The following is a 27,047-nucleotide window of genomic DNA, read 5'->3' on the forward strand; positions in this document are numbered from 1 at the left end:
AATGGTTTTCTGCTGCACTCCCACAGTGGCTGAGAATTACAAGGCTACAGGGAAGCCACAAAGTAACTCTACTGAGGAATCAATTTCCAAATACCACACAAAGAAACTAAGTTCCTTCTGTCTCATTTGTAACTAATTTTCTCCATGATTTTTGCAATCAAGCTTCCACAGTGAGCAAGATTCTGACAGGAAGTGATTTCTAAGACTCAAACCCCTGTATTTCAGAAGTTATCCTTTTCTACTCAATTGCTTACAGTATAGAGAAAAGAATCATTGGCAGTGTGTGAGGGTGGAGGGCAATGAAATTCCTCCCATATAGATGTGCTTCCCCTTCAGACTTCACTGACCATTTATTTACCTAAGGATTGAGTTCCAACCGTTTCTGGTTTTTGGTTTATTAGCACTAAAACACATGGATAAAACTGAATGCATAAATATTTCTGCCATCGTGTAAACTATGAACTCATTCCAGAGCCCTCAATTACTGATATTTATGACATACCCTGTTTCCTCCATGATGCAACCACCCCAGGATTCAGTGCAGTCACACTCTTCTCAGACAAGACCAAAATACAACAGAAAAGGAGAGAAGTTACAAATATGCTTACAAGAAATATAAAGTACTATAAAAATGGAGCTTGACTAATTATACAAAGATTTGATGGTTGCTTGGCTGTACAAACTCTACCCCTAAAAGGAAACCAGCCCACTTGAAGACATACTAACACCTTAATACAATACTTTCAGATTACCATATCTGCAGGTTCTTAAGACTCAATACAAAATTTCAGACACTACATGAAGCTAAAAATAGTTGGCAAGGTTCTTCCCTCCATGCTCTCAAAACAGGCAGCACAAGGCTGTCTGCAGTACACATAATATTGATGATTTTAAATGTTCACATTTTCTCCTCCCTAAAAATACAGAATACCCTGAAAGAGGATTGTTACTGGACAGGCCAGGCTTTTTCCCTTTAGCACAAAATTATTAACAGTAATATGTCAATCAGCCAATCAAATATTCATCCGAAAAAGTAGTTGAATGAAAATGGATTTACAGTTTACTTACAGCTATAGCATGTAAGTCAACAGTGACCAAATTCATAACATAAAAACAAAAGATCAGCACCTTAAGGTTGGTTAAACAGAAACTGCAAACTGCCCATAAAAATGATCTACCAAAGATAGATGTACTGTAGTTACTACTGGAAATCCAGAGTTTCTCCATGGAAAATATTTAGAAACCATTTATGTGGTTATTTCTACTCTCCCCAGGTCTTTCATTAATCTTTCTCTATAAAGGGCATCCAAATGAGAACACTAAGCTATCATATCAAAAACCTCTATTTTTCAGTTTAAAAATATTCTGATTTCCAAATTGTATGAACTCTGTTTTACCTGTAAAACAATTATATAGAAAATAGTTTAGCAATTTGCTAGTTTACACAATTTAAAAGTACTGCTTTACAAAACAATATTCCTAAGCATGGTTTCCTAATTCACAGATTTTTGAAGTGATTCACAATAAAGTCAACATTATCATTCACATATTTAAAGAGGAAACAAAGAGAGCAGGTAGCCAAACTCATTATAAGATGCAAGTGAAAAACCAAACAATTTTCTTTAGCCCTGAAAAGGGGTTTGCAGCAGTTTTTGTACCAACACCCTACACATGTTAAGGTAACACAAATCTGGTCGGACTGTGAAGCAGCAAGGTAACAAGTTGAGCAAATGTCACACTAGACTGGGTTTCAATTCCTTACCATTTCTTCAATTGTAAATCAGGTATTTTTGCATTTCAAGAAGTCAGAGATTGTTCTATTGGACTGACAGATTTCATGATGATAGACAATAAGTTCTAAATTAAATTAATGGTGTTTTTACCAATATACCTTTGAATGTTGATTATGAATCTAACCTTGACACAGGACATCACTGAGGTCATGCAAAATGCCACTAAACTGGCAGCTCTTATTTTGGTGAGGCTGAAATTTCACTACATATATTTCCAAAAGCAGCAATTCTTGTTCTATAGTTACAGCAATTTTAGCATTTCTCTCAAACACAATAAAGGAAGTGTTTGCATTTAGCTAAGGAAGACAAAAGACTCCATGTACATACTTGGTTTCCTGGCAGCTGGCTCCCATTGTATTCCAAGATTCTGAGCAAGACTCTGGGCTAGTTCCTGTGCCATGGGCAAAGGGAGGCCATACTGCATTCCAAGAGAAGCACAATTATAAAAAAACAAAAACCCATTAGTTATTGTAATGAACACTACACTGGCTCATTCTGCCTTACCACATATCTACTACTTCAATAATTCAGTGCAGTCAATCACAATTCTGTCTGCATATAAAGAAAACAAACTCAAAGTACATAACAGATAAAATATTCCTCTCCTAATCTCAGGCAACCTCTCCCCACTGGTTAATCTAAAGAAAGAAGTTTATTTGATATATATGCAGTACAGTTTTGTAATAGCAGGATTTAACCCACATAAAACCAGGAGAATTTCATTATCAATTTAACACTGCACTGAGGAAAAAAATAGCAATAATAGAAAAAAAATCAATACACAGGGACAATTTGTTTTCTAATTTCAATGTTAAAAATTTCAGGAAGAATCACAAGACATTGGTACTTCAGAAGATCAAATATCTTACAGTGGTAAGACAAAGAGTATTCAGTGCTGTGTTTCAAATACTCCTGAGATTTTTGGGTCTGAATTTCTGTTAAATATAATAAAAGGCAATTTAAGTTCTCTTTAAGAGAATAATGCAGACAGGAGAAATACTTTCTAAAAAGAAAGGTATTCTGAGCAGTAGTTTGATGATGATCAAGAAGGCTGGCTGTGAGAATCCTAACTTTTTAATATGTAAATTATATTTAAAGCCCTGGATACTGAAACATATGAACTCCTAAGATTATAATGTAGAGATTCTACTTTATTTCACTTTAGTCATGGAAAAAAAAAATTACCTCATTCACTCCTACTCCTCTGGCCACAGAGCAAACACCTCCAAAGTAACTTAAGCTGCTCCTTTTGTAATGAAATGTCACATTCCTTACAAACAAATAAAAATGAAGAAATTATAACACGTTGACATTGGGCACCAAGAGCTTATTGAAAGAGCATACTCTCACACATACTATGATAGATTGCATGTACATTCATCTATTTCTAGCATAACAAGCAACTGCAAGTTTACAAACAGAATACCAACACTGAAAGAGGTGGTTTTATGTAAGCTTTGACACAAATACTATTTTTCTCTTCTAGAGTCAGAATCAGTCTTAACCCACAAACAAACCAAGCACAGAAAGCTTGAGTGCCAGACTCCTAAGATAATACAGTAATAACATTTCTTTAAAAAGTTCACAATATATTCTAATTTATGATTTGTCGTGAAGGAATTCTCTTCTGAAATGTACCAGTACTGAGGACTTTAAAAATTATTATCTCAATCCAAAGCAATTTAAGTTTTAAGTCCCAATGAAAAGACTGAGAAGTACACCTAAAGGGAAAGTAATTTAATACTGCTCTTTATTTATTTATTGTTAATAAGCTCCAAATAATTTAGTTAAGTAATGTAATCTGGAAGATCTAAATTATTCAATAAAATGCCTATAAATTACTATGAATTACACCTATTTTAACTTCATAGTCATAACAATAAATCTACACAGCCTACAAACAACCTACAGCGATCCTGCATGATGTATAAATGACCTAACCTCTGAAAATTGATGGGTTTTTTTTAAAATGACAGGTTACCCCATACAGGTATGTCTTTATTTTTCAGAACATTCTAACAGCCATCAGAACTTTCAGATTGCAGCTTAACTAAATGCTTACAGCCAGGGGCTTTACAACAGACAGGATTGCAGGCACTTTTGGAAATGTTCTATTCACCTCTCCCCAGCTCCAAGGAGGCTCAGCTGGAGCATGCCATGTTCCACTAGCTTTGGAACATCTCCAAGCATGGGCACTCCATAGTCTCTCTCTGTGCAGCCCGTTCCAGCATCTGACCAACTTCACAGTGAAAGGGGTTTTTTGCCCTATGTTTAAATGGAACTTCTTGTATTTCAGGTTGGATTTGATATCTTTCACCATGAGAAGAGCCTGTTTGCTGGCAAACTCTTCAACAGGTGACACAAAACATGCATGGAAGTCACTAAGAGTGCATGTCAGCAGCACTGAGCCTGTATTATGAAGAACAAAATCAGCGTTGTACTGTGATGCCAGTATTAAGAAAATTGGAGGAAATTATTCATCCCCTATTTTTATCTTCTTCTGCAGAAGATGAACTACAGGCAAAAATACATTCACCATGGAAGACATTAGTTACTCCATCCTTACAGTATGTCATGCTGCTGGGAGACAGCTTAAGATCTTTCCCTGTGCTGCACAGGGGAGCACACATTTCCTCCTCTTTGCTTACAATGCCATGAAGGAAAATAATCCTTGCTCAAGGCTGAAGTCGTGCCTAGTGATGCAAGTGGAATTTCCTCTCAAAATCCTTTGTGTCTCAGAACAATTCATTACAGCTCTAAAGGAGACCTTCCATTAACAAATCATCACTGCAGCCACATGTGTGAATAAATTTACTAACTGGAACACTCTTGTGGCAACGCATAATGCTGTCAGCTCTGCCCTCTCCTGATCATAACTGGAAAAGCAGCACATGACACACCTGATTAGCAAAGCTAAGTGTCCTTAAGGGCTCATCTAAAGACACTTCACACATGACACTGTCTCCAGGTTGCAAAGACATTCAAATATCATTATAGATATCTGTCCACATGACCATGGTATATTCTACACCTATTAAAAACAGGTGTTCGATTAAGCTTCCTAAGAAAGGCATATATTGATTGATACAGAGAATACCAACCAAAAAAAATAAAAGAAGAGACAAGTAGAGAAAAGCAGCAGACAGGAGCTAACACTGTAAGCCACTGCCAAGGGTACATACGAGAGCAGGTGCACAGCATCAGCGTGCTGCTTGATGTAGTGCTGCCGGTACTTGGAGAAGTCGTGCAGCATCTGCAGAGGATCGGGGTGAATGTTAATGCGGTCTCTGTCTGTCCAGGTCTCCACAGCCACCAGCACCACCCTGGTGTTCAGCTGCTCCTTGTATATCTGAGGGCAGAGACAGGACAGGCACAGGAGTAGAACACTGGGTCAAACATGCACACTTAGCCAGTAAGAGTAAAGCGGAAGGACAAGAGGGATAAAGCAGGAGGAAAACATGGGGAAACAGTTAGCTGGCAATGCCATCATTTCCTAAAACTGATATTCTGATCCACTTAAATTTTATATTTTAGAAGGAAAAGAGCAACCCTTGTTGCCCTTTTTTTTTTTTTTGAGCCACTCCATTTGCTTTAAGATTCTCATGGTAAATAATTTTGTCACTGAGTTTTGCAGAAAACCTGTGCAAAAAATCAGCAAGGAAGAAATGTAAAGGTACACTGGGTGATCTCAAAGAAAAAAAACTATCTCCAAGAGTAGCCAAAAACAATTAAAAGTTTTAATTGCAACTTTTAAAGTTGCAATTAAATAATGTCTCAGTTTTTCAATAAATCCAAATTTAATTTATGCTTGATTTCCATTTATACAGTATGATCACTTAATTCTCACATTGCATGAGTGGAATTAAGGAAAAATATTTATTTTTCTATAAATGTTAATGTTACTGTAACAATAGACAAGGAAACAACAATCGGGCATTAATAATAACAAAACAGTTTTAAAATATGCATTTTAATATTGTGCATACTTGATTCTGACATAAAACTACTGCTGTCTTTGGCTTCAGTTCAAAAAATGCCAAATTTTAATAACTAAGGTTATGCAGAACTTGTAGGTCTACAAAAGATGTATTCTTTATCTGGCCTGACCAGAAACCCAGTTTTGTATCAGGGCAGAGTTATCCTTATGAAAAAGTCAATGTATAATATTCAGCTTAAAAAAAAAAAAAAAGAGAAATATAAAACCAAGAGATAGGAACCAGCTAAGCCCAGTTTTGTCCAAGACCTTGGAAGGAAAAGAGTATTAGCGTGCTTGAATCTCAGGGAGACAGGCTGAGAACATACACAGAAAATGGTTTACAACATGAGCAAACCCAATGAAATTAAACTGCCTGGAATGACATAGGGGTGAATCAATAAAGACTTTATTTCTGTTTGCCTGGAGGAAAACTCTATTTCCTGAAGCAAACAGCAACAAAAAAATGGAAGAGGGGCCAGAGAACCTGAAAACCTCTGAAAGCCATTATCCTATTCCCAGCAATAAATCAGTAAGAAATACAGCCCACACCCTATGGACACAAGGGAATAACAAGGCAGAAAATCCTGCTCTTTTTCATGCTTTATTTAAAGAAAAAAACCAGTATGATGTCATTTTGTAAGATCTCTATGAAGGGACTGAATTCTACACAAGAATGAAGCCTGTGTTTCTGCATACACACAGATAAAAATGGAAAAACCAGACATAATAGAGAAAGAAAAGGTGGATTAAATAACTTTTGTTAAAATGCAGAAGAAAGAGAAAGAAATAATTATCAGATGAGGAAAAAATAAAGATGCCACCTTTTCTTTGGGTATGTCCAATATAAATTGCAGAAATATTACAATTATTTACATTTTATATGCTCTAGTAATTTTTCAGATCATTACAGAAAAATATTCCAAAACACTTCTGGTATTTCATGTATTATAAATATATTCACCTAAATTTTGAATATACATCCAGTACACTTAATATGTAAGAACAAATACTGCACTGTTTCCTCCAAGTCAAACTGTTGACAATGTTTTGGACTGAATCATATCACACAGTTCCACTGGTATCAATAATGTCACATGGAAAAGGGACTCGGAGTCAGCATTTGGTACCCTCGTTATTCATTCCTACTAGAAAATCTACCTGTTTTCACTACATATAGAGCTCTTAAACATGTGTGATCATTATATATGTAGCAAAAAGAGAAAAAAAAACCCTCCCAAATTAATTTTACCACAAATATTACTTTTAATTTATATGCTGTATGCAAAATTGTTTTAAATTTAGCACAGATACAAGTATGGTATCTGTGTCAGTTCCACCCATTTATAAGGTAGCACAGTGGCATTTTGTTTCTTTTTAAGATATACATAGAGACTTATAAAGCAGATTATTTTACTCACACTGGCTTTTTCTTCCAATAGATACATGTATCCCTTCTGAACTATACTTGCAGTTTCAATCACTTGTAGTTAGATACAAATTTGATTAAATCTCATTCTTAATTGGTGACAGATAATGAAATCACCCCTGCCAAAGACAAACTCTGAGAGTTGCAAGCTTTAAGAAAAATGCCATAGTTTCTTATACATTCACCCCAGGCTATTCTTCTGCAGAGAAACTAGAAGTGCACTTTAAAGTGTAATTGAAATTTGGTATCTGAAAATGACAACATTTTTAACACAGTGCTAAAGTAGAAGGTAGTGAATCAGTTTTCAGAAGAAATATTGATACTTACAGCATCTACAAGGTTTACCACAGACTTTGCAAAATTGTTTGTGTATGCAGTTGAAGAACGGTGCCTTTTGAACTAAAAGAAGAGAAAGTAGAACACAGTGAGAATTTAAATATTTATTACTAATTCTTTATTTTTACAGCATGAAAGTAAAATTAATATTTTAAGAAAGAGTAAGAGGAAAACTCAAAAAACCTTTCAGATCACACCTTATATCTCACATTCAAGAATCCCTGGAAAATAGAGGAAGCCATACATGTTAAGCAGCCCTTCCCAATTGTAAAAGGAGCATTTAGCCAGAAGAAATACTGTGTTTAGAATCAGAGATCAAATGTTTGAGACAAAATTACAGGTAAACATGAACACAAACATGAGCTCAAAATTGAGAGGATGCTTTACCCATTAAAATTGCTTAACCTGATGAGTTACATATCAGACTGTAGTAGCCACATTCTATCACTTTAATTATAAGACATGAAGATGAAGCATTTACCACTTATCCTGTGCACAGCTCTTTGCAAAGGCCTCCTTTTCTACAACAGCACAATACTTTTGTGACATGTAGCAGTAGTTATAGGAAAAGGAAAAATGGAAGGGGGAGCACATGGTAAAAGTAAATATGTGTTTGAACATTAAAACAGTTAAGCTGAATATCTTAAATCCTAACTTCACTTTCTTTTTAATAGACCTAGATCAGCTGTAATACAAGTTCTGCTTCACAATGTCTGTGCATGTCATTACAATGGTTTCATGTCTTTCCTCATCCTGCCTCAAAAGCCCCTTTCTCTTCTAAGTCAAACTTTTTAAAGATGCAGCTATGGTATCTGAACACGAATCCATATGACTTTCAAGAAACTGTAAAATTATAAACCAAGATTACATTACAGAGGATGATTTGCAGATAGAAAAAATAGCTCTTCAAAATTTCACAGAAAATGAACATGAAATTGCTTAGAACAGGGGGAAAAAGCCTTTATCAAAAAACTTACTAATTTCAGCTACTGGTTAAAAGCAACAAGTCTCATTGCCTCACAGTGTCCCATGAAAGTGTCAGTTATTCTCCCTATGAAACACAGTACCTAAAAAGAGGCCTAGGAAGAAGAAACTCTTCTGTGAGCAATTGAGTAGCTACTCTCAGGTATGGTGCTAGTAGGTGCCTAGGATGCACACTGAGAGGAGCACTATACCATGGACTGCTCCCCAGAGAACAATGACAGTGGGGAAGGGGAAAGGGTACCTTTGGCTTTTTGTTTTGAGCCAATCCCAAACCCTTCCAGAAGTGGAAAGATAAAGTAATATGCTTTGAAAAATGTTCTTGGTTTTCATGAAAGAATTAAAATGCTAAAATCAACAGTAATATACCACATAATGTGGTTAAACACAGATTCTAAAAGAAATTAACCTAAACCAGTAAAAAACACAACAACCTAATTTAATGTGTCAAGATATCTTTATTGCTAGAGGAAAGGAAACGCTGTGAAAATACACAGTATTAACCATTTAACACAATGATCAAGGAGGTTTAAGATACTTCTTCCAACGAAGACCTTTGCTGCAGGGGAAACATGCCCTCTCCTGGTAAGCAGAAAACCTTGAAAGTCTATTTAGCGACTTCCTGGACTGGCAAGCTGTGACTCCTAACTGTGAACACTTTCCTAAGTATGTCCATTTTATTCTTTGAAAAGAATTACTATCTGTTTCTAAGTCACTGATGAGTATGAAGCTAAAAATCTTGTGCTACAAGTTCTAACAAATAAAGCTTTCAAGGAGACAACAGTGTCTGCAGTAAGTGTAGTGAGCACCTTCAAGCACATCTGCAGTACAAGAGGCCAGGGGAAAGAGACAGACATAGGAATATTTTCTCTTCATAAGGAACACCAAGCATAGACAAAATAGCCATAACTTCAGTTACGGTGCCCAATTGCTAAATAACCAACAACTGAACACTCTTAAGAGCAGTTTCCTACCAGGTGGCTTTACAAATGAAAACAGCTTAAGAAATTTCTGTCCTGCTTTTTCCACCCATGCAAATTCCCTCCACAGTGCTAAATTAACACAGATAAAATATAGGCTATGTTTGCCCAGACTACTTGTATGATTTATTAGACAGGTGAGGGGAGGGTACATTATCTGTTTATTCAGCATTGGAACAAGTATGAATTACTGCATCCTGTTCTGATATCTTCAATTTCTTGTTCTTAAACATAAACCTTTAGTGTTGACAACAGAGCCCACAACTCCATAAAGCACTGGGAAACTTGCAGCAGGGTGAGAGACATGAAAAGCTCTTTACTTGCAAATAAAATAAGTGAAAACTATTGTATCAGCAAAATTTGATTAAAAAAAAAAAAAAAGTTGTGCTTACAACAAATATCACTTAGTCTGACTTTTTCCAGTCATCCCTCAAGACAAAGGGGAAAAAATTGGGCTTTCCTCCCCGCATGCATGTTGGTTTCTTTAATGACAAACAATTTCTGAATCAAACAAACAACTTACCTTGCACTCCATTATCACTCCTGTTTATAAGTATGGAGTAGCCACAAAGAACAATCAGAGTTTTGTCTACATATTTTGCTGCATTAAAATTTAGATTAGTAAAACTAAACTCAAAGTAACAAATTCTGACCTCTTTCTATATAACTTCGAAGATGGGATGTAATTTTAGAACATGTAGTATGTTTCTTCTGGACAAAAATATTTTGTTGTTTTACTTTGTTAGTGATGGGCATATTGATTTATCCATATGATACCAAAGTGCTCCAGATTCATTTTGAATATATAATTGTCCCAGAAATTCTTAGGTAACATTAAGTTTCATTAGGTATTATGGCCTACAGTGTGTCTTACTGTACAAATGTTAATAGCTGTTGATAAATAAAATCCTGGGTCTAAAAATGGTAACAATTTATAGGCTGTACATCAGCCTACAAACTGTCACCAAAAGGAAGATTATCACTGAATTGATATACTTACCATTTTATGGTCATTTACTATCATGAGCTCCAGATACTTCATTTCTTCAAAGACACCACGAGATAACTGATGAATTAAAGAAATTCTTTGAGAAATCATGAAGATGTAGTTCTTTTCAAAAATAACTGCAGCTGATCTTCATTATATATACAAATAAAATATCTATTGTTTAGGGCATGTAAATCACTAAACAACTGGGTGAGAAATGCAAGTAGGGTAAAGGATCGTAGTTCCAGTAACTTAAACACTGCCTGAGAATCTGAGCCACATCACTAGGAAAGTTCAGGGTGTATCTTTTTGCTCCAGTGCAGACACCACCACTGCTTTCCTCCTCCTTACATTATGAACTATTCACCACAGATTTAATGAGGAAGGAAGTTACTAAAAACATAAGCACCCTCAAAAATATGGCGTGGATTGTACAACTCAGTGAAGAAACTCAGAATAATCTCCTTTAACTCATTTATTCCCCTAACTGATACATACGCACATGAAGATGATGAGGACTGCCCACTTAGGTTCTCCCAGTTCTGGGTGTCCTCATCTGGATTTTTGATTTAATCATGCTACTTTAGTGAGACAAGTGACAATAAAGTCAGATATCTATAAAGTAGCAAGAGTTCATTCAAAATTATTCTTTATTCTCAAGCAGACAAAAAAACTAAAATTCTAAATTAATTTCCACAACTAAATTTCGATTTAATTGATGCATAACATTGCTGTAACTTTAGAAAGTTTATCACCTTTCTTCCAAATTTTCTATTTTTGAAGAAAAGCCTTGTTATCTCATTTGATAACTGTATTATGGGACAATATTAGGCTTCTAAAAATACTTGTTTCCTAAATCCTATATCCTCTTGACATTAAAAAATACAGAAATTAGTGAGTTTGGTATTATAAATGGTCTTACATCAGGGTCACACTTCTACTTACTGCTCTCTTTCTTCTCCTTCTCCTCAACCACTGCAGTTCAGATAGAAAAGGCCATTCAGAACTAGAGTCGGTATCTGTAAAAATTACAATTTAAGAATTATTTTAAACTACTTATGTACACTGTCCAAACCAAAAGTAGATTAAGATAACAAAAATTAGAAACACCCTTGCTATTCAAAAGCTCATTTTTAAAAAGATATAAGACATACCAAAACCCAAGTAATTCAGAAATTTTAAAGCATGCAAGGAGAGGTGAAGAAATGATAACCTGGGCTTAGAATATACAACTTCTTCTATCTCATTGCCTCAGTAACATTAATATCACTGATTAAATTCAGTGATTTTCAGAGAAAAGCTAAATACAGGTCTGGAGATGAAAGTCATACAGCTGCCTTTTGAAAAATCTATATCCTGTGGCAATAATTGTTAAAAAAGGCAGGTAAATATCTATTTTTCAAGATTTTCTAAATAATCAGCAATTTTATAAACACTGCTAGCCTAATACTCAAATTTTCCAAGTTATATATACAATTATTTCCAATATTTAAAAACTCATCAGCAAAAACATACCAAGGTCCCGCAACTGCTTGGAGGTTCGTGTTCCATAAGTTCTTTGGATGATATGTGGCCTACTTTTACTTTCCTATAAAGAAAAATATGTGAAATTTTCTTCTACTTAATAACATCACATGAAAAATGTGGCACTTCTTTCAGTATTTATAATTGTCCAGTCACTACAACGTGTTGGTTCAGCAGCATTAGTTATTTGTCACATACTATACATATACTGTCAAATACAAGCTAGAGCGAGACAAGCTTGAGAACTGTGGCACAGCATCTGCAATATATCCCACAGACCAAGCAGGATACAAACCTTGAGAATTCTCTGTCCCAATGTTGCAAAATCATTTCACAAAAAATCACTCAGAAATATACCTAGTTTTACTACTGTCTGTGAAACTCTGTCAGCTGTAATTACAGCTGAAGTTTTAGAAATGGTTGTACACATAAAACATGAAATACAAAAAAAAAAAAAAAAGCAAAATAATTGCATAAATGCAGTCCTATATGCTGATCCAGCATAATCTTATAGTTGAATATGCTGGATCACAATCATTTAAGCTATACAACGATCACTGACTTAAGACATACAAAGTTTAAGATACCCAGATGTAATTATCTATTTAAATATGCTTTTTGTGGAATCATGGCAGACCAAGAGCAATCTGATGCAGCTATTTAGAGAGGAATGTACAAATGAGTTTTAGAGATCCTTTTAATGAATTTATAAACACTTTACTTCAAGTACTAGAGCAAATTGATAAACGCTTTTTGACAGTCCATAACCATGTGCTATGGGAAAGAAAGGATTTGTTTTACTTGTCTGTTCCCAGCATCTAAATGATCGACAGCAAGTAGGAAACAAAGGATTAAAGAAAAGCAGAAAAAATTGTAGGTAAATAATAATTACATAATTGCCACCTTAAACAAATTCAAATCAAGTGTTTTAAAATATTTTTCATTTTCATATGAATGCATGAAACACATCACTTATTGTTTTATTTTAATACTTTTATTTGGTATTCCTTGAACACTCTCCCAAAACAAATAAATTAGACAAAAATAAACTTACTGCAGTGTGGGTCAGATCCATTGGTTCTATCAAGTACAAATAAGTACTGTCTTCAAACATGCCACTAGAACATGGAGAAAAAGAAGTGATATTTAGGATTACAAGGCAATCGGTTTGACTCCAGTATATGAATTTTGATAAGACAAAACCTAACTTGGCTGAAAAACTGACTGAAATATTAAATATATGTTCATTACTACCACCTGTAGCTAAAGCCAAGACTGGAGGATTATTAAGATATCTGGCACTTTTTAATGGATTAACAGTAAATGTAGTGGCAATGCAATGATAAAATACCAAAAGGGGTAAAGACTTGACCTTGGAAAAAGGAAGTCCTACAACACACCCTGAGCATGCAAAATATAATCAACAGCTGAGCTGCCCTTAGCAGGAACTAATGCTAATATCTTGCATTTTTTCCTTGTACAATCTAACAAAAAGATCCATTTTTCTATGACAGAATCATATATGAATACTGAGCATACAAACTGCCAAAATATAATTCTTTTATATGGGAAAATATTTACCAGCACTTACTGTATTCAAAGGTTTCATGAGAAAGCATCAAAACACTAAGTCCAATGATAATAAGAAAAATCTCAAAACATAAAAAATATTTGAGCCTGTAGTGTTTCAGTTCCTTCTTGTAGGAGCGTCAACACTTCTATATTAAGAGACAATATTCAAGAATAATAATTAGTTATAGCCTTGTTTAAAAAATGAGAACATGCACTTACTGAAGTCCATTACAAGTTGAAAGAGCAACTTTGGAATCCTTCACACCTCTGATATTTCCATGGTAGTAACAATGCTCTCCCCCCTAATAATTTTTAAAAACAGACACACACACAAAATTATCCTGATTTAATGTCTGTTGCATAAAACCAATGCCAAAAAAATCAAACAGTAACAATACACATGAACCTCATTTACGTACTTGTCTTTACTGTCTATCAGCAATACGCTCAAGTAAACTAAAAATAAAAAGTTTGACTAAAAACCCTGAAGTATGGTTGTCTCTCAGCCATTGTTTGAAAAATCTACTATTCATCATAAAAATACTTTTAATTCTTGTGTCATGTCATCTGAACTCCAACATACATATTAAACCCATTCTTTATGTAATGATTATAACTCGAGACAGTACAAAAAATGTAAACGCTCTTTGTCTATGACAGCATTATTTCCATTTTGCATTTTATTTAATGAGTTATTCAGATTCTGATTTAAATTCCTTACAGGTTATTATATATAATTAAATCAAAGTACTTCACAGAAAGTAATCATTCCATGTTTACCCTTCCATCATTGAGAATACATAAAACATGCTTTTTAACAGCTAAATTTGATTTTTTTTTTCTTTAAAGATGATCACCTGAGTAAAGAAATTGCTCTTTGTTCTTCAGTCATTTTTGTAATTAACTACCTCTTTCTAGAAAATACAGTACTTTTCATTGAGATCTCACTTCTCTAGATCCACATCAGGAAACAAAACAACCTTTTACTTGGGCATAAAAAGACACTGCAAAGGACCAGAACACAGTCCTTATTTGACCTCCTACACAAATTGTGCGGGGTTCTGGAGTCTTTTTATTATCTCTAACGAAGGCTTGCACACATTAACGTGTCCTCAGGAGCTCTATTATCGCTTCTAAATGCAGCAGTTCAGAAAACATCCCCTAGGAAGTTTGGATCAAGTTACTGCAGCATGCAAAGGTAGCCCATTTGCTGAGTCTGAAGTTCTAACATAATTTTCCAGTGAGATTCATGATTCAGCAACCGCAGTGCTCAATGCTAGTGCTGCAGCTGACAATTGCATGAGCTAGTCTAAATGCCAGAGGGAATTGTTTTCTTGCATCATTTAGCATTTTGGCCTATTCTGCGGAATATTGAGTCTTAATGGAACATCTTCCTTTGTATGTAACATGAAACTGTTTTTCTTCCTCATGGAAGAAAACAAAACAGCATATCTCAGTAATTACATTGCAATGGAGTTGTTTAATTCTGCCCTAATCAGCCATTTATAATTTTGAGATTCTCTACAGAAAGGGCAAAATAATGAACCAGACACCTAATACTTGGACAAACACAGTCTGGACTTTCTGAAGACATGAACACAACCAGAATGCTTGCTTCCCTCTACTCTAAATACAGATATCATTCATACATAATAAGTTTGCAAGAAATATTCTGGCATTTCTACCAAATACAAAGAAAGTAATTTCCTACAAATGTAGTTTATAACCTTCCTAGGAACCTTCCAGTCCTCATTTTGTTACTACAAACAAACAAAAAGACTGGTCTGGTTCCCTTAGGCCTGAACTACCTTGCAGAACTTCAATCTGGCTTTGGATCAATAGCCTATGGCACTGAATTCAATTTGGGAGCTAGTATGACAAACAAAATTAATTGGATGTCTAGCAATATGCTGATTTTGTAATAACTCCAGAGGTTAGGGTTTCAGTTAAATCTTTCATTTTCTGTTTCATGACTGTATAATCCTTGCAAACAAAAATCACTGAAGACTTTTGGGTTTGTTTAAATGTCTAACGTTACCATTATTTTTTCTCCTCGCACTTTGTGCTAAGGACACAAATAGTTAATAAGACTAATCTGGTGGTGACTCCAACCCCTCCACCTCCTATATTTTACATGATGTAATTGTCCTGGCAGTAATGGATCATCTTCACTACTACCCCCTACAAATGCCTACTCCTCACCCCAAAACACAGCTTTTCTTTTTTGCACAATTCCTCTTCTATCTCTGAGATATCCATACACTATGAGATCACAGTTACCTTCAGAAAAACAATTCTGAAGTTTATAAGTCTTGCAAAACATTTTTTCTCCCTCTTTATTTTAACATTTTATTGGCATTGTTCCCTCAGAATGACAATTTAAGAACACAATACCTTAGAAAATTTTGGTTTTCCATCTTCATAGTGGATCTCCACATAATTGGAAGATAACAAATCACTGTCAAAGAAAGGATAAATAAAGATGAGAAAAATCTGAGTACTCTTTCAATTGCTATGGGTAGGTTTGAGGGGTTTTGTTACCATTTTCAAAGCATTTTTATCTTGCTTGTACTTTAGTTAAGTAAAAAATAAATCAAGCAGTTTATATTTGGTAAATGGTTTGAAGGTACACTGGAAGTGAGAGTGCAGTATAGAAGGGAGAATTTCATTCTGCAATCTAATTCCCTGTATTTCAGCTTTACAATTAGATTAGCAGCCTTCTAAATATGCAAAAAAAAATACCCCTTGGCTTCAAAACTTTCCTTGCTGACAGTATATGTATTTTAGTTCATCACCATTTTCAAAGAGCTTTTCCATTCTATCTTAAAGTGTAAATAGAATGTATGTAAGGCTGAACAAATAAATACACCATTGTTATGAAGACAGGAGTGTATAATCACTTTCACAAGCTGCAAATACTCGGGTTTTTTTCAAAAGCAATAATGTTCCTTGAAAGAAAACACACAATGCAGAACCCAAAACACACTCCATACTACCCCTTTTCTTACTTTCACTTTTTATTTTCAGACACCTTTCTCAATCTTATTTCCTTTCTAACTCTGGCAAGAAAATTTCAGAAGCATAATAATTTTCCATAATGTGTAATTTACAGTTTTGTTGGCTTATTTAAACTAAGCTTAGCCAGCCTGTACATGTCCTGTAATAACCTCAGTGCCCCATTCACATCTCACCCTGCTACAATCAGGGTTGCAGCATAATGCCCAGGGAGAGCAAAGCAATTCAAGACATTAACTGGCCCCACCAAATATGCAAGACAAGCATTTTATTTAATGTGATCCAGAATTCTTAGCATTTTTGAAGCCTCTAATGTACACTTGCAACTAAAAAAAAAGATTTAAAAAGTCATTAAAAGGTCTGATACTGGTACATATATCAAAACAAAAATATCATTGCTACAAATAAAAAACACCATTATGGAAGTCTGGTGTGGCAAAATAGCTCTGATGGGAATTCATGACTAAAAACAACCTATGATAATGGGTATCTCAAACTCAGATTAGGCTATTAGCAATCCTGATAACACTTTAACTCTGGGACTCCTGGCTCCTCAAATCAATTCTTCATGCCATATTTATCAGGCATTACACTCATTAGAGAGCATCCTGCAGAAGTCAGTTACCATGGTTCTCTTAGAAGTTCTTTCTCATGAAACTGGCACAGCACACTCTGGGCCTGCAAAACCAAGGCTAATAGCCGTGAATAATTACTGAAGTCTAATAATTTGTCTTAAACATCACTGTGAAGGCATTATTAAATGATTTTTTTGATTCAGTTGCATAAAATAATTTTAACTTTGTGTCATAGTAAGGTATAAGCTTTCTGCAGAAAATACAAATGCTGTATAAATAGTGTAAGTACTTGACTACAATGCAAATATTTATTTCTTCAACATGGCAAGACTGAAGCTTGTAAAAGGCATACACATACAAAACAATTAGAGTGTTGATAATGTCCTTTTACTCTTTGCATTTTTCATACTTGTTATGAAGCATGAAGACTACTGTTCCCAGTAGGGGATGGTACAGACAAGGCTACAGGTAACTGACATAAGTAAGAAAACTGAAAACTGTAATTAGAATACAAGTATTAAAAAAATTACTGAGAATGATTAAACACAGGAACTGTGTTAACATGATAGGGTCCTGACCAGATTCCAATTTTTACAGACACTTCTGCTTTAATTCATGAAGACCATTTGGTTTCCTCAAACTAATTCCTGGATCACCACTTATGTACCTGTTGCAAAATCAAGCTCACAGTTTCACACCTTCTTTTTGCCCTCCTTTAGTAACCTTACATGACTGATCTCTGAACTTCTTTCCATGCTATCTAGTGCTATTTGCATCTCGTAAGACTTGTAGTAAGTGGTATCCCACTGTGTACTGACTCACAACTAACTATAGTTTAATTACAGCATTTCTCTCAGATTTATCTTATTTTGTGTGACATAAGAGCTGCTCAAAACTTTAGTCTACCCTTTGCAGCACATTTCCAGAGTTTAGTATTCTTTTCTTGGATTTTGGTTGAGCTTCTATTGTAACCTAGTTGGTTCCTCATCTGACAACCTTTTCCGTTCTTTAGCATCTCATTAGTTCCAACTGCCAAAGAATTCCCAGTTGGGTTTTGTCCAAATACCGTGTCCCACATGATAGGATATCTAACATGGAGTACTTATGATGGAAAACTCCAATATGTATATACACAAACACTACAAGTACAAAGCAGGGATGCAGACAGTTTCCCAGTAGACTCCACACTTTTCTCATCTCTGACTTTCCCACATGTATGGGGTCTGTGTGGCAAGGTTTTGGTAGTGGGGGAGCTATAGGAGTGGCTCTCTGAGAAGCTGCTGGGAGCTTCCCCTATGTCCAACAGAGCTGGTGCCAGCCAGCTCCAAGATGGACCTTTGGCATCTGCAGGACACAAGGCACATCAGTGAAATTCTCCATGCTGAACAAATTCCCTCCACAGAAAATTAAGGCCTGCTGTTTGTGATATACTTCCCAAATGCTATGCTATAAACAAAATGCAACTTTGATTTGTGAAGCACCCTTTTGGCAAATGTAACACAGTCTCCACCACCTAGAAGGTGGAGTGGAAAATCTTTTATAAGACTTCCAGATTCCACAAAGTTGTCTCTCATGCAAGGCTGGACTAGAGTGTTTATCTCTAGTTTCTGGTCATTATTATGCTTTTAAGCTCGCCACACATAACCACCAAGGTCATGCAAGGGCGTTTTTCTCTTAACATTTCCCTCAGGACAGCAGGAATTTTGAACATTCCATTATCAAAAAAACAGTGAGCTGTTCCTTAAACTGTATGCCTCCCCCTTGGCAAGTACCTGATTTTTGTCAGGTACCTTGTATCACTTTGTCGCATTTCAAGTATCTGCCTACACTAGCAAAACATCCAAAAGAACACCTTGCTTGCAAACATTGAGAAAGACAGGAAGGGTAAGAAAATTTGTTCTACATTTTGCTAAAACTCTGGGAATAACAACAGATGTAAAAATATACATAGAACTGCTACTGCAAATTTCCCCTACAAAACTTTTACCTGTTATTAATGCTGACAAATCTGACAAAAGACAAAGTATTAAAGGGGGAAAAAAAAAGAATGCTTAACCAAAATAACTTTCAAACATTTTTTCCTACACAGAAGAGCATTGTAATTTCACCAGGAGGTGTGATGGGGCCCTTTATGTAAGTGGCATCAAAAAGAAAGGCCTAGAATACATTGATTAAGAGCTCATGTAGAAGAGCAATTGACTGAGGAATGAGGCACAAAACTCAGGCATAAAGTAGGGGTCTCCACAGTACAAAATAATTCTTCTTCCTTCATTATCACTTACAGAAGACCTAAATTTACCTCTGAAAGGCAAACCTGAGTCTTATGAAGTACATTTTCATCTCATCTACACTGGACTGTTTTGCCACCTTTGATCCGTTTTGAGCCATACACATCTTGCTTAGGGCAGAAATGCATTCAGCACAGCAAATTTGATTTTCAGTATGACAAGCACCAGAAACAATGCAAGCTTTAACTGAAATGAGTGTCAGTCATGATCACATCAGACAAAAGTCTGTTTAGGCACATTAGTATGATCCTTTGCAATGAACACACAAAGTTGCAACATACTGAATGAACTCATGACAAAATAATTTGTCTGCTGTGTCCTTTTCTACAGTTCCTTCCACTCTGCTTTGTTTATCTCAGATAATTGTTCTTATTAAGCTGTCTTGCCCCCTGACTCTTCTACCTGAGTTACACTGAGAAATGCAAAATAAGCAGCAAAGGGATATGCCATTCCCTGTAGCTGCTGCCTTTGAAGGCACAGACCAGCTGTTAAAGCAAGCAGCAGATGCTTTCTGAAGAACTCACATCCACTTCCCTGGCATGTACTTCACTGCTGATATTTTCATTAGCAGGAGAGCTGCAGAGTAAAAGTGGCTTACCTCAGCTGGCATCTAACTATCCTGATGAAGAGAATTAATTTGGGTAGGAAAAGGCTATGAAATTACCAAAAGATATCATATACAAGTGAGCAAATTACCTTCCAGCAACCTAGCAGACAGCCTGCAGAAAATCAGAGGTCAGCAAGAATTACCTTTCTTGCATACTTCTTAAATTATCTTTATACTAACCTATTACCAGGCAATACTTTATTAACTATTCTGAAATGTTTCAAGCTCAGTACCAGTGTCTGAGCAACCTAGTTTAGTTGAATTATTTAGCAGAACATCCATCAGATGTTTTTGTCCATTTGACAGATATAGTTTAGTAGCACATAAAGATGGGAAAAACAAAGAGACCTTGCTGCAGTATTGTTTTAAGACAATCAAAGCACGATCATCTAATGCAATGCCCATCTACAGCCTTGTTTATATTAACAGTTTCAATTATATTCACAAACTTTGTTGAACTCACAGTTTTTAGGTGAATTTATTAAATTTCTGTTGTTTATTTAAGGAATGTCATAAATACTCAAAGTTTCCTTCTGAAAAACTGTGACTAGCTTTCCCATTTGCATTTTTAAAAGAATTATGGAAAAACCCCAAGAATCAAGTAGTTTCTCAAATAATTAAGTTATTGCCCTACTGTTTTTTAAATTAGGTTAACATTGTAACCTCCTCTGGGACCATTCTCCAGTTAATTCAGTCTTACAGAAACATACACCACAAAGAATAAACACCAATTATACGGTTTAAACAATTAGATAAACTTTTCTCTTATGTTGGCTGCACTTCACAAAAGAAACTAACTTTCCACCACAGTCATCATATTTTAATATCTCAAATTGTTAAGTCATGCGGTCAAATGCAGTGGGGATGTTTTTTTCAGTTCATGTCAAAGATGCCAAATATTTTTTCTATGATATCTTCATGGAAAAGAAATCCATTTTCCTGGAAACAGAGTCTCCTGGAAAGATGGACCTCTACAGAGAAAAGAAGGAAAAGCTAAAAAATACAGACTGATTTTGGTGATTTCTTTTTCCTCCCCTTTCCCAAGAATCCTAAATATTGAGGCAAGTTATCCATAGGAAGGGAGAGAAATTTTTGTCTTTGGGTTTCCCCTCTGTTTCTGTCCATATTAATTAACTAATTTCCTATTCTTAGGTGTGTCTCAGCCCACAGTCCCACTGGGTGAAGGTTCCAGTACAGCCTCAGCCCCCTGTGCTGGAACTACACCATGGCTGTAAACTGCCAGAAAATACAGCCAACTTCCCTCCTCACTAAAAAAGCAGCAAGTAGACATTTTTAATTCACTGCTTTTGGTAGTACTGCTCTTTAATGTGTTTTAGTACTACACCAGAACATAAAGCCTGCTACCTTAAAATAGGACTTAAGGAGTTAGCTGCACAAACTCCTCTCTTTCAGCAGAAAAACAGCAAGTTAAAAGCCTTTTTACATGTTGCTGGAAATGAGATCATTAAAAACTAATTTTCTAGCACCTTGCAAACATTTGTTTGCGTAAATAATGCAGCAATATAATATAAGAAACTGGTCAGATATACTCGGATCATTGATTACCCAAATACAACGTTACAACACTGCCATTTGAGGACAAAAGTGAACTTACTGAAATAAGTGAACAAAGGTTCTTTATATAAATTGTGTTTTATGACACTGCTGCATGCTACTCATTGCATAGGAAGTTTATTGGGTTTGGGCAGACAATCTTAGTTGAATTGTAAGTCTAACTTTTCCAATGGGAGTGTTACCCCACTACCACATTACAATCATCACATTACAAATACCTTACAATCCTCCATTTTCATACTAAGAGTATTAACTAAAAACATTATTTAATCCATTACAAATTAATGAATTTGAATATCCCATTTTCTTCACTTAATTGTCAAGTTAGAGTATTTGCTGTGAAAAAAGAGCATCTGCAACAAAGAAGGTAGGCAATCACAAAGTTTCCAACAGTGGTAAAGAAAACCAAAAACTAGAACCTGTTTGCATGTAACAACCATCCTTGATTTTAGCTTTAATTACTTATAGAACATTCAAAAAAACCACAGGAACAAAACCAAAATGCACAGAATACATCCAGTGTCGGTGGCACTAACTCACCTTAGACAACTGATGCAAATATATATTCATCATATACAAGGGTATTCCCAATTGTTCTGCCTTTGCTTCTGACTAGACACTAGCAGTACCAATATGCCAACTACAACCCAACATAGTAGCAAAATGCTGCTTTTTGCTGAACACATAAAAATAACTGAAACACAAGAATGGGTCTTTTTCACATCATTGTCTACAGGTATTTACAATTTATGTTACAAATTTTATGACATACAGTTTTAAAGTATTATGTCCACTCAGAAGCTAGCACAGTTTTTCAAGTCATTTTCTGGAGCAGAACCAGCTAAAGAGTCAAATGTTTATGAGACAAAAACCATTAAAGAAGCTAGGAGAAAACCTAATGTATAAAGAGGTAAGCAGTAGGGATATCAGCAAGGCATCCAAACACCCTGTGCCTTATATATAGGCAGTAAGAACATTCCTGATATCACAAGAGCAGAACTTCTTCAGTTAAGGTGCACAGCAAATTCATTCCCTCTCTCTTTTTGAAGTGATAGGCGCTGCATTTTTTGATTGCTGAGAAAGCAGCCACAATTAGAAAAAATCTGTCATTTACTTATTTTTAACAACAAATGGTTCATAAGCAAGGACAAACAGCAGGACTGGAGAAGGGGTAACATTGCCAGGATATGGGGAATGTCAATGGGCTTGTGATTTTACTTGGATAGTAGCCATCCACCATGAGACTCAGACAGGAAATGCAACGAAACCCAAATCCTAATGAACAGAAGATAAGAGTTCTGGTCTTCGTTATTGTCTCTGTTAGGCCCCTGACCAACAGGCCATGGAAGAAGCCACTCAGGCATGGTCTTGAAGAGGTCCAGCCAGAAATTTAGAACAGATAAGAAGTGGTAAACAACATAATTTGTCTCCTGGGAAGGAACAAACTTATCTCAGGATGTCTGCCCAGACTTGTGGCTATGTGCAAACAAATGTGGATATCATTTTTATGGAACATTCAGGGAATGTGCCAAGAGTAGGAAAGGTGAATCAGGACATGGCCTGTTGGAAAAAGGAGAAGATGTGGCCTAAAAAGGAGTCACTAGTGTAAGCTGCAAGACAGTCAGCTTGTTTGGCATAGCCTGGCACCTGATCACTGCTGTCTGTCCTATGTTAACTCCTACTTGTAGTACTCTCTTTGTGACCTTGCTCTCTATTCTGCATAGGTGTGATCTGCAAGGAAACTTGAGAGTCAGTCAACAGCTATAGGGTGATCTGTATCTGGAAACACTAAGGCCTAAGACAGTGACCACAGCAGAGACCTCAAGCCTAGGCATCAGTATTGAATGAACTTAAAGCCTGTGTTAACATTTGTGTCAACAGATGTTAACGCAGGCTTCCCCTGGATCACAAGAGGGCTGGAGTACCTTTCACCAGCAAACTTTCAATTCTCATCAGCTGTGGAAGAACTTTATGAGTCTGTTTTCTTCTCCTCAGTGCTGTCAGCATGTTTGCATGGTGCCAGTAAAGGCAATGTTTTTTCTTTGTCACTGTCTGTGTGACCAGCCATACCCTACGTACACTGCCAGCTTGGGAATACGTGCACACACTCACTACTCGCTGGATGTGCAGACAGGAGCAGTGGAAAGCAGACCAAGAGGAGGAATTCCCTGTAGCTTAGAGGGCACTAAATATTGGTTCCCTTCACAAACATGTCATGATTATCCATTGGAATTACTATGAACAGTCCAACCCTCATAAAACAACACAGCCTTGCAATACACTCTAATTTTTCCAGAGCCTAGAGAACATCCAGTTATATTAAAGCTTTCTTTGTCCTTCAATTGTGTGACATTCCCGTAAATCATCTTTTGCCAGACACTCAAGACTTCACAGTTTAAGACCAAAAAAAGACCTCATATGAACCTCAAGACCAGAGGACTACTTTTTAAAATTGTTTCTGTAAATTTGTTTCTCCTTTTTTAAGTATGCTTAGCCTCAAGAGAAGGGGCAAATGCACTTTTGAGCATTACATTTTACCTGTCCAGTATTTAGTATGAATTTTATACTTCTACCTTATTCTTAAACTTCCAGCGGCCAAAAACAAGTCATTACAATTTTTAGAAAATCATAGTTCCACACCTTCAGCAGTGATATAAAAGCATGTGGGATATACACAGCTAAACCACCACTGCCCTGTATTACAAGTCAGTTCTTCTAGACCAAAGAATTATGTAAAATTGTCTGTCTTACAGCAAACAGACTCGAGCTGCACCTTTCAGCACAGCCACACCATTAAGAGTCCCATCTCATTAGGAACTTCATCACTGTAGTGACAAAAACATGATTTCCAGATCACTAAAGATGAGCTATTCATACAAGTATTTACAGTATTTCTGCACACTGACTTGAGCAACTAAAACATCTCATGATAATTCATCAATTAGTTTTTAAAAAAAGCACAAGAAAATCCACACTTTGCAAACACTACCAGTACTAGAATTTCTCCATCTATCACAATTTATTTTACCATGACCAATAAAATTTTAAGGGTATCTACTTTATGGGTGTCAGCAAGCATTACTGATATCTTACATAAAAAATGTTAAATGTTGTTTTGTATTAATAAACTTGGATAACAGCATCTTTTTTCAACAGATCTTGGAATGTTACATGCCCTGACCTTGTACCACAAGATGATAATAAGAGCAGGAGTGAAAGCAACCTCAAATCATGCACTTACTTATTCAGTGTGAGGTCAAGGATGAATTTAGAGCCAAAGGCCTCAATCTGGAAACTTGCCTGGGCCAGATGTACAGCCTGTAAACAGAAACACACAGTTGTCAAAATATTCACTGAGATTTAGATAATATACAACAAATGTGACTGTGAAAAACAAAGTTATGGAAAATATGCTTATTTTGATGAATCTCATGGGCATATGAAAACTTTTGCCCTTGTACCAAATTCTCATTCGAAAGGATTTTCCTTTTTAGAGGGAAGCAAACGGTACCTGAAAAGTGTACTTTGAAATACATACTCATCACTCACAAAAAGTAAAGAAAAAAAATGTTTCACAGAAATGTCTATATTTTGCCATAAGCAGATGGCTGTGTAACATAAGCAATGTAGTATACTGTTCTTTTAATTTAGTTATTGCAATCATTCAATCATTCCCTTTAAAAGGCTGAAATAATTAAAGCATTTGTAATACACACTTTCAAATATGAAAATCACAGCAAGGCTCCTATTACATATTATGAAAAACTCCTTCAATGTTATCCCTTCACAATTAATGGCTTTGTACTTGGCATTGTAGCTAAATCAGTATAAAGAATACTGATGCTGGTCAACACACAACAGATCAACATTAGCTTGTCTTGCATAGGGAGTTAAGTTTAACTTCAGGATATTCAGTTCTTGTCAGATAAATTGTATTCTTTATTTTTCTCTACACTGTAATAACTGTAGCCAAAGATGTTTAAAACATGCTTATGTTTTCTAGAAAAATGGGGAAATGATAAGATGATCCAAGAATTTCTTTTTGTGAAGAGCTGTTCTGGCAGGGTTGAAGAGATTAGATCTGAATTTCACAGTATCTTTCCTGATAATATTCTAATAAAATCATGCTTACTTATACACTAATTTGATACAGTATAAATAATTACACAAAGCTGGAATATTATGTCTAAGCCCATTAGTCAAAAGACAAAAAAACCCCTATTTTTTATTAAATACCACAATTAACCCTCAGGTATGTCACAGAAAATATATCAAGTTCTAGCTAGTTTACAGCATAACTTAAATAGTATGAAGGTTAGCTTTTATGGTTACTTCTGTTCTCTTTTGGAAATTTCTCCACAAAGGATAAGTTTTTTATGTTTCTCTTCCATTCTTGCACTACACAAAGTAGCACTGATTTTAATCTTCCTTCTCAGCAAAGTTATTAATCATCTTTCAGAAAATTCTTCAATATAATTTTTTTTAAATTGCTATTGTGACTAAAATCAGCTGTGACATTTCCTGTAATACTTTATCATTCTTTGCTGCCAGAATTATAATTTCCCTTTCAATAGAGTCACAGAGCTTTGTTGTTAAGCTTCTTTTTTAAAAACAAAAGTCGTGTACAAAAACTTTAAATACCTTTTAATGCCATTAAACAATCTTAGCTAAAGGCTGTTTTTCTTCATTAAAAAATACAATTACACTAAACGTGAATTAAAGAAATAATATTCCTAGCTGATATCTAAAATCACATAGAAGCAAACCACTACTAAGCTTTCTCTCTGTTCTATTTTTTGGTCAATGTGTATTGTTGTCTCACCAGTTCACCAATTTTCTAACACTGGCCTGGCAGATCTGAGTTTACAGCTGCTCTGAATCAGCAGAGCAAAACAGTTTAAGTATAAACACAAACAGGTGGCATGCTCAGAAAGACTGTGCTGGCATATTCATAAAAATAAAAAAAAAAAGAGGAAATGTCGGGTTAAATACACGCCTAGTAGGAAAGGCTTTTCAACCCCAAATCCACTTTTTTTTTTTTACAAATGAAATAAAGGAATAAGTATCACAAGGAGCTTTCCAAGCACCTGTTCATGACAAAAACCTTATTATGTTTTCAAAACAAACACATGTATTATTTTTTTTTAAAGTGTGAGAATTTGTTACAGGAAAAGGGCTGCAATTACTTTTGTGCCATAAGGATTCCACTTAAGAGATACAAAAGCTACTGCTTTGAATCTCCTCCACATGTAACATTTACCTAAAAAGATGTGTCCTCATATATATGCCACAAACAACATTTCAACATTAAATATCTGCAAAATTTACATGAGAATGAACTATTCCATTAAGATAATTCTGAAACATGAGAAGTCTCTCCCCAGGCATCAGCTACTGATTTCAGTGACAGC

At 35.4% G+C, this 27,047-nt stretch overlaps 2 protein-coding genes across 11 annotated transcripts in view; one reads left to right on the plus strand and one right to left on the minus strand.

The window, feature by feature from the left end:
* Positions 1–4,978, plus strand: part of DYTN (dystrotelin) — a 77,313-nt gene extending 72,335 nt beyond the window's left edge. Inside the window, exon 16 of the mRNA XM_054636791.2 lies at positions 4,090–4,978. The gene's annotated coding sequence lies outside the window, so the exon portion shown is untranslated. The remainder of the gene's footprint in view (positions 1–4,089) is intronic.
* ADAM23 (ADAM metallopeptidase domain 23) overlaps positions 1–27,047 on the minus strand; it is a 66,105-nt gene that overhangs the window by 30,491 nt on the left and 8,567 nt on the right. For all 10 annotated transcript variants that reach the window (XR_013183021.1, XM_054636617.2, XM_077181310.1 and 7 more), the window contains exons 3-14: positions 24,878–24,954; positions 15,971–16,034; positions 13,796–13,878; positions 13,059–13,122; positions 11,996–12,068; positions 11,426–11,499; positions 10,493–10,558; positions 7,523–7,594; positions 4,976–5,142; positions 2,979–3,063; positions 2,121–2,211; positions 503–551 (exon numbers count right to left, since the gene is read on the minus strand). Coding sequence is in view for 9 of the 10 variants with exons in the window: in XM_054636617.2 (XP_054492592.2) it covers positions 503–551; positions 2,121–2,211; positions 2,979–3,063; positions 4,976–5,142; positions 7,523–7,594; positions 10,493–10,558; positions 11,426–11,499; positions 11,996–12,068; positions 13,059–13,122; positions 13,796–13,878; positions 15,971–16,034; positions 24,878–24,954 (965 nt within the window). In the remaining variant the exon portion in view is untranslated. The remainder of the gene's footprint in view (positions 1–502; positions 552–2,120; positions 2,212–2,978; positions 3,064–4,975; positions 5,143–7,522; positions 7,595–10,492; positions 10,559–11,425; positions 11,500–11,995; positions 12,069–13,058; positions 13,123–13,795; positions 13,879–15,970; positions 16,035–24,877; positions 24,955–27,047) is intronic.

This window comes from Agelaius phoeniceus, chromosome 7 (assembly GCF_051311805.1).
Source record: "Agelaius phoeniceus isolate bAgePho1 chromosome 7, bAgePho1.hap1, whole genome shotgun sequence".
Classification (NCBI taxonomy): Eukaryota; Metazoa; Chordata; class Aves; order Passeriformes; family Icteridae; genus Agelaius; species Agelaius phoeniceus.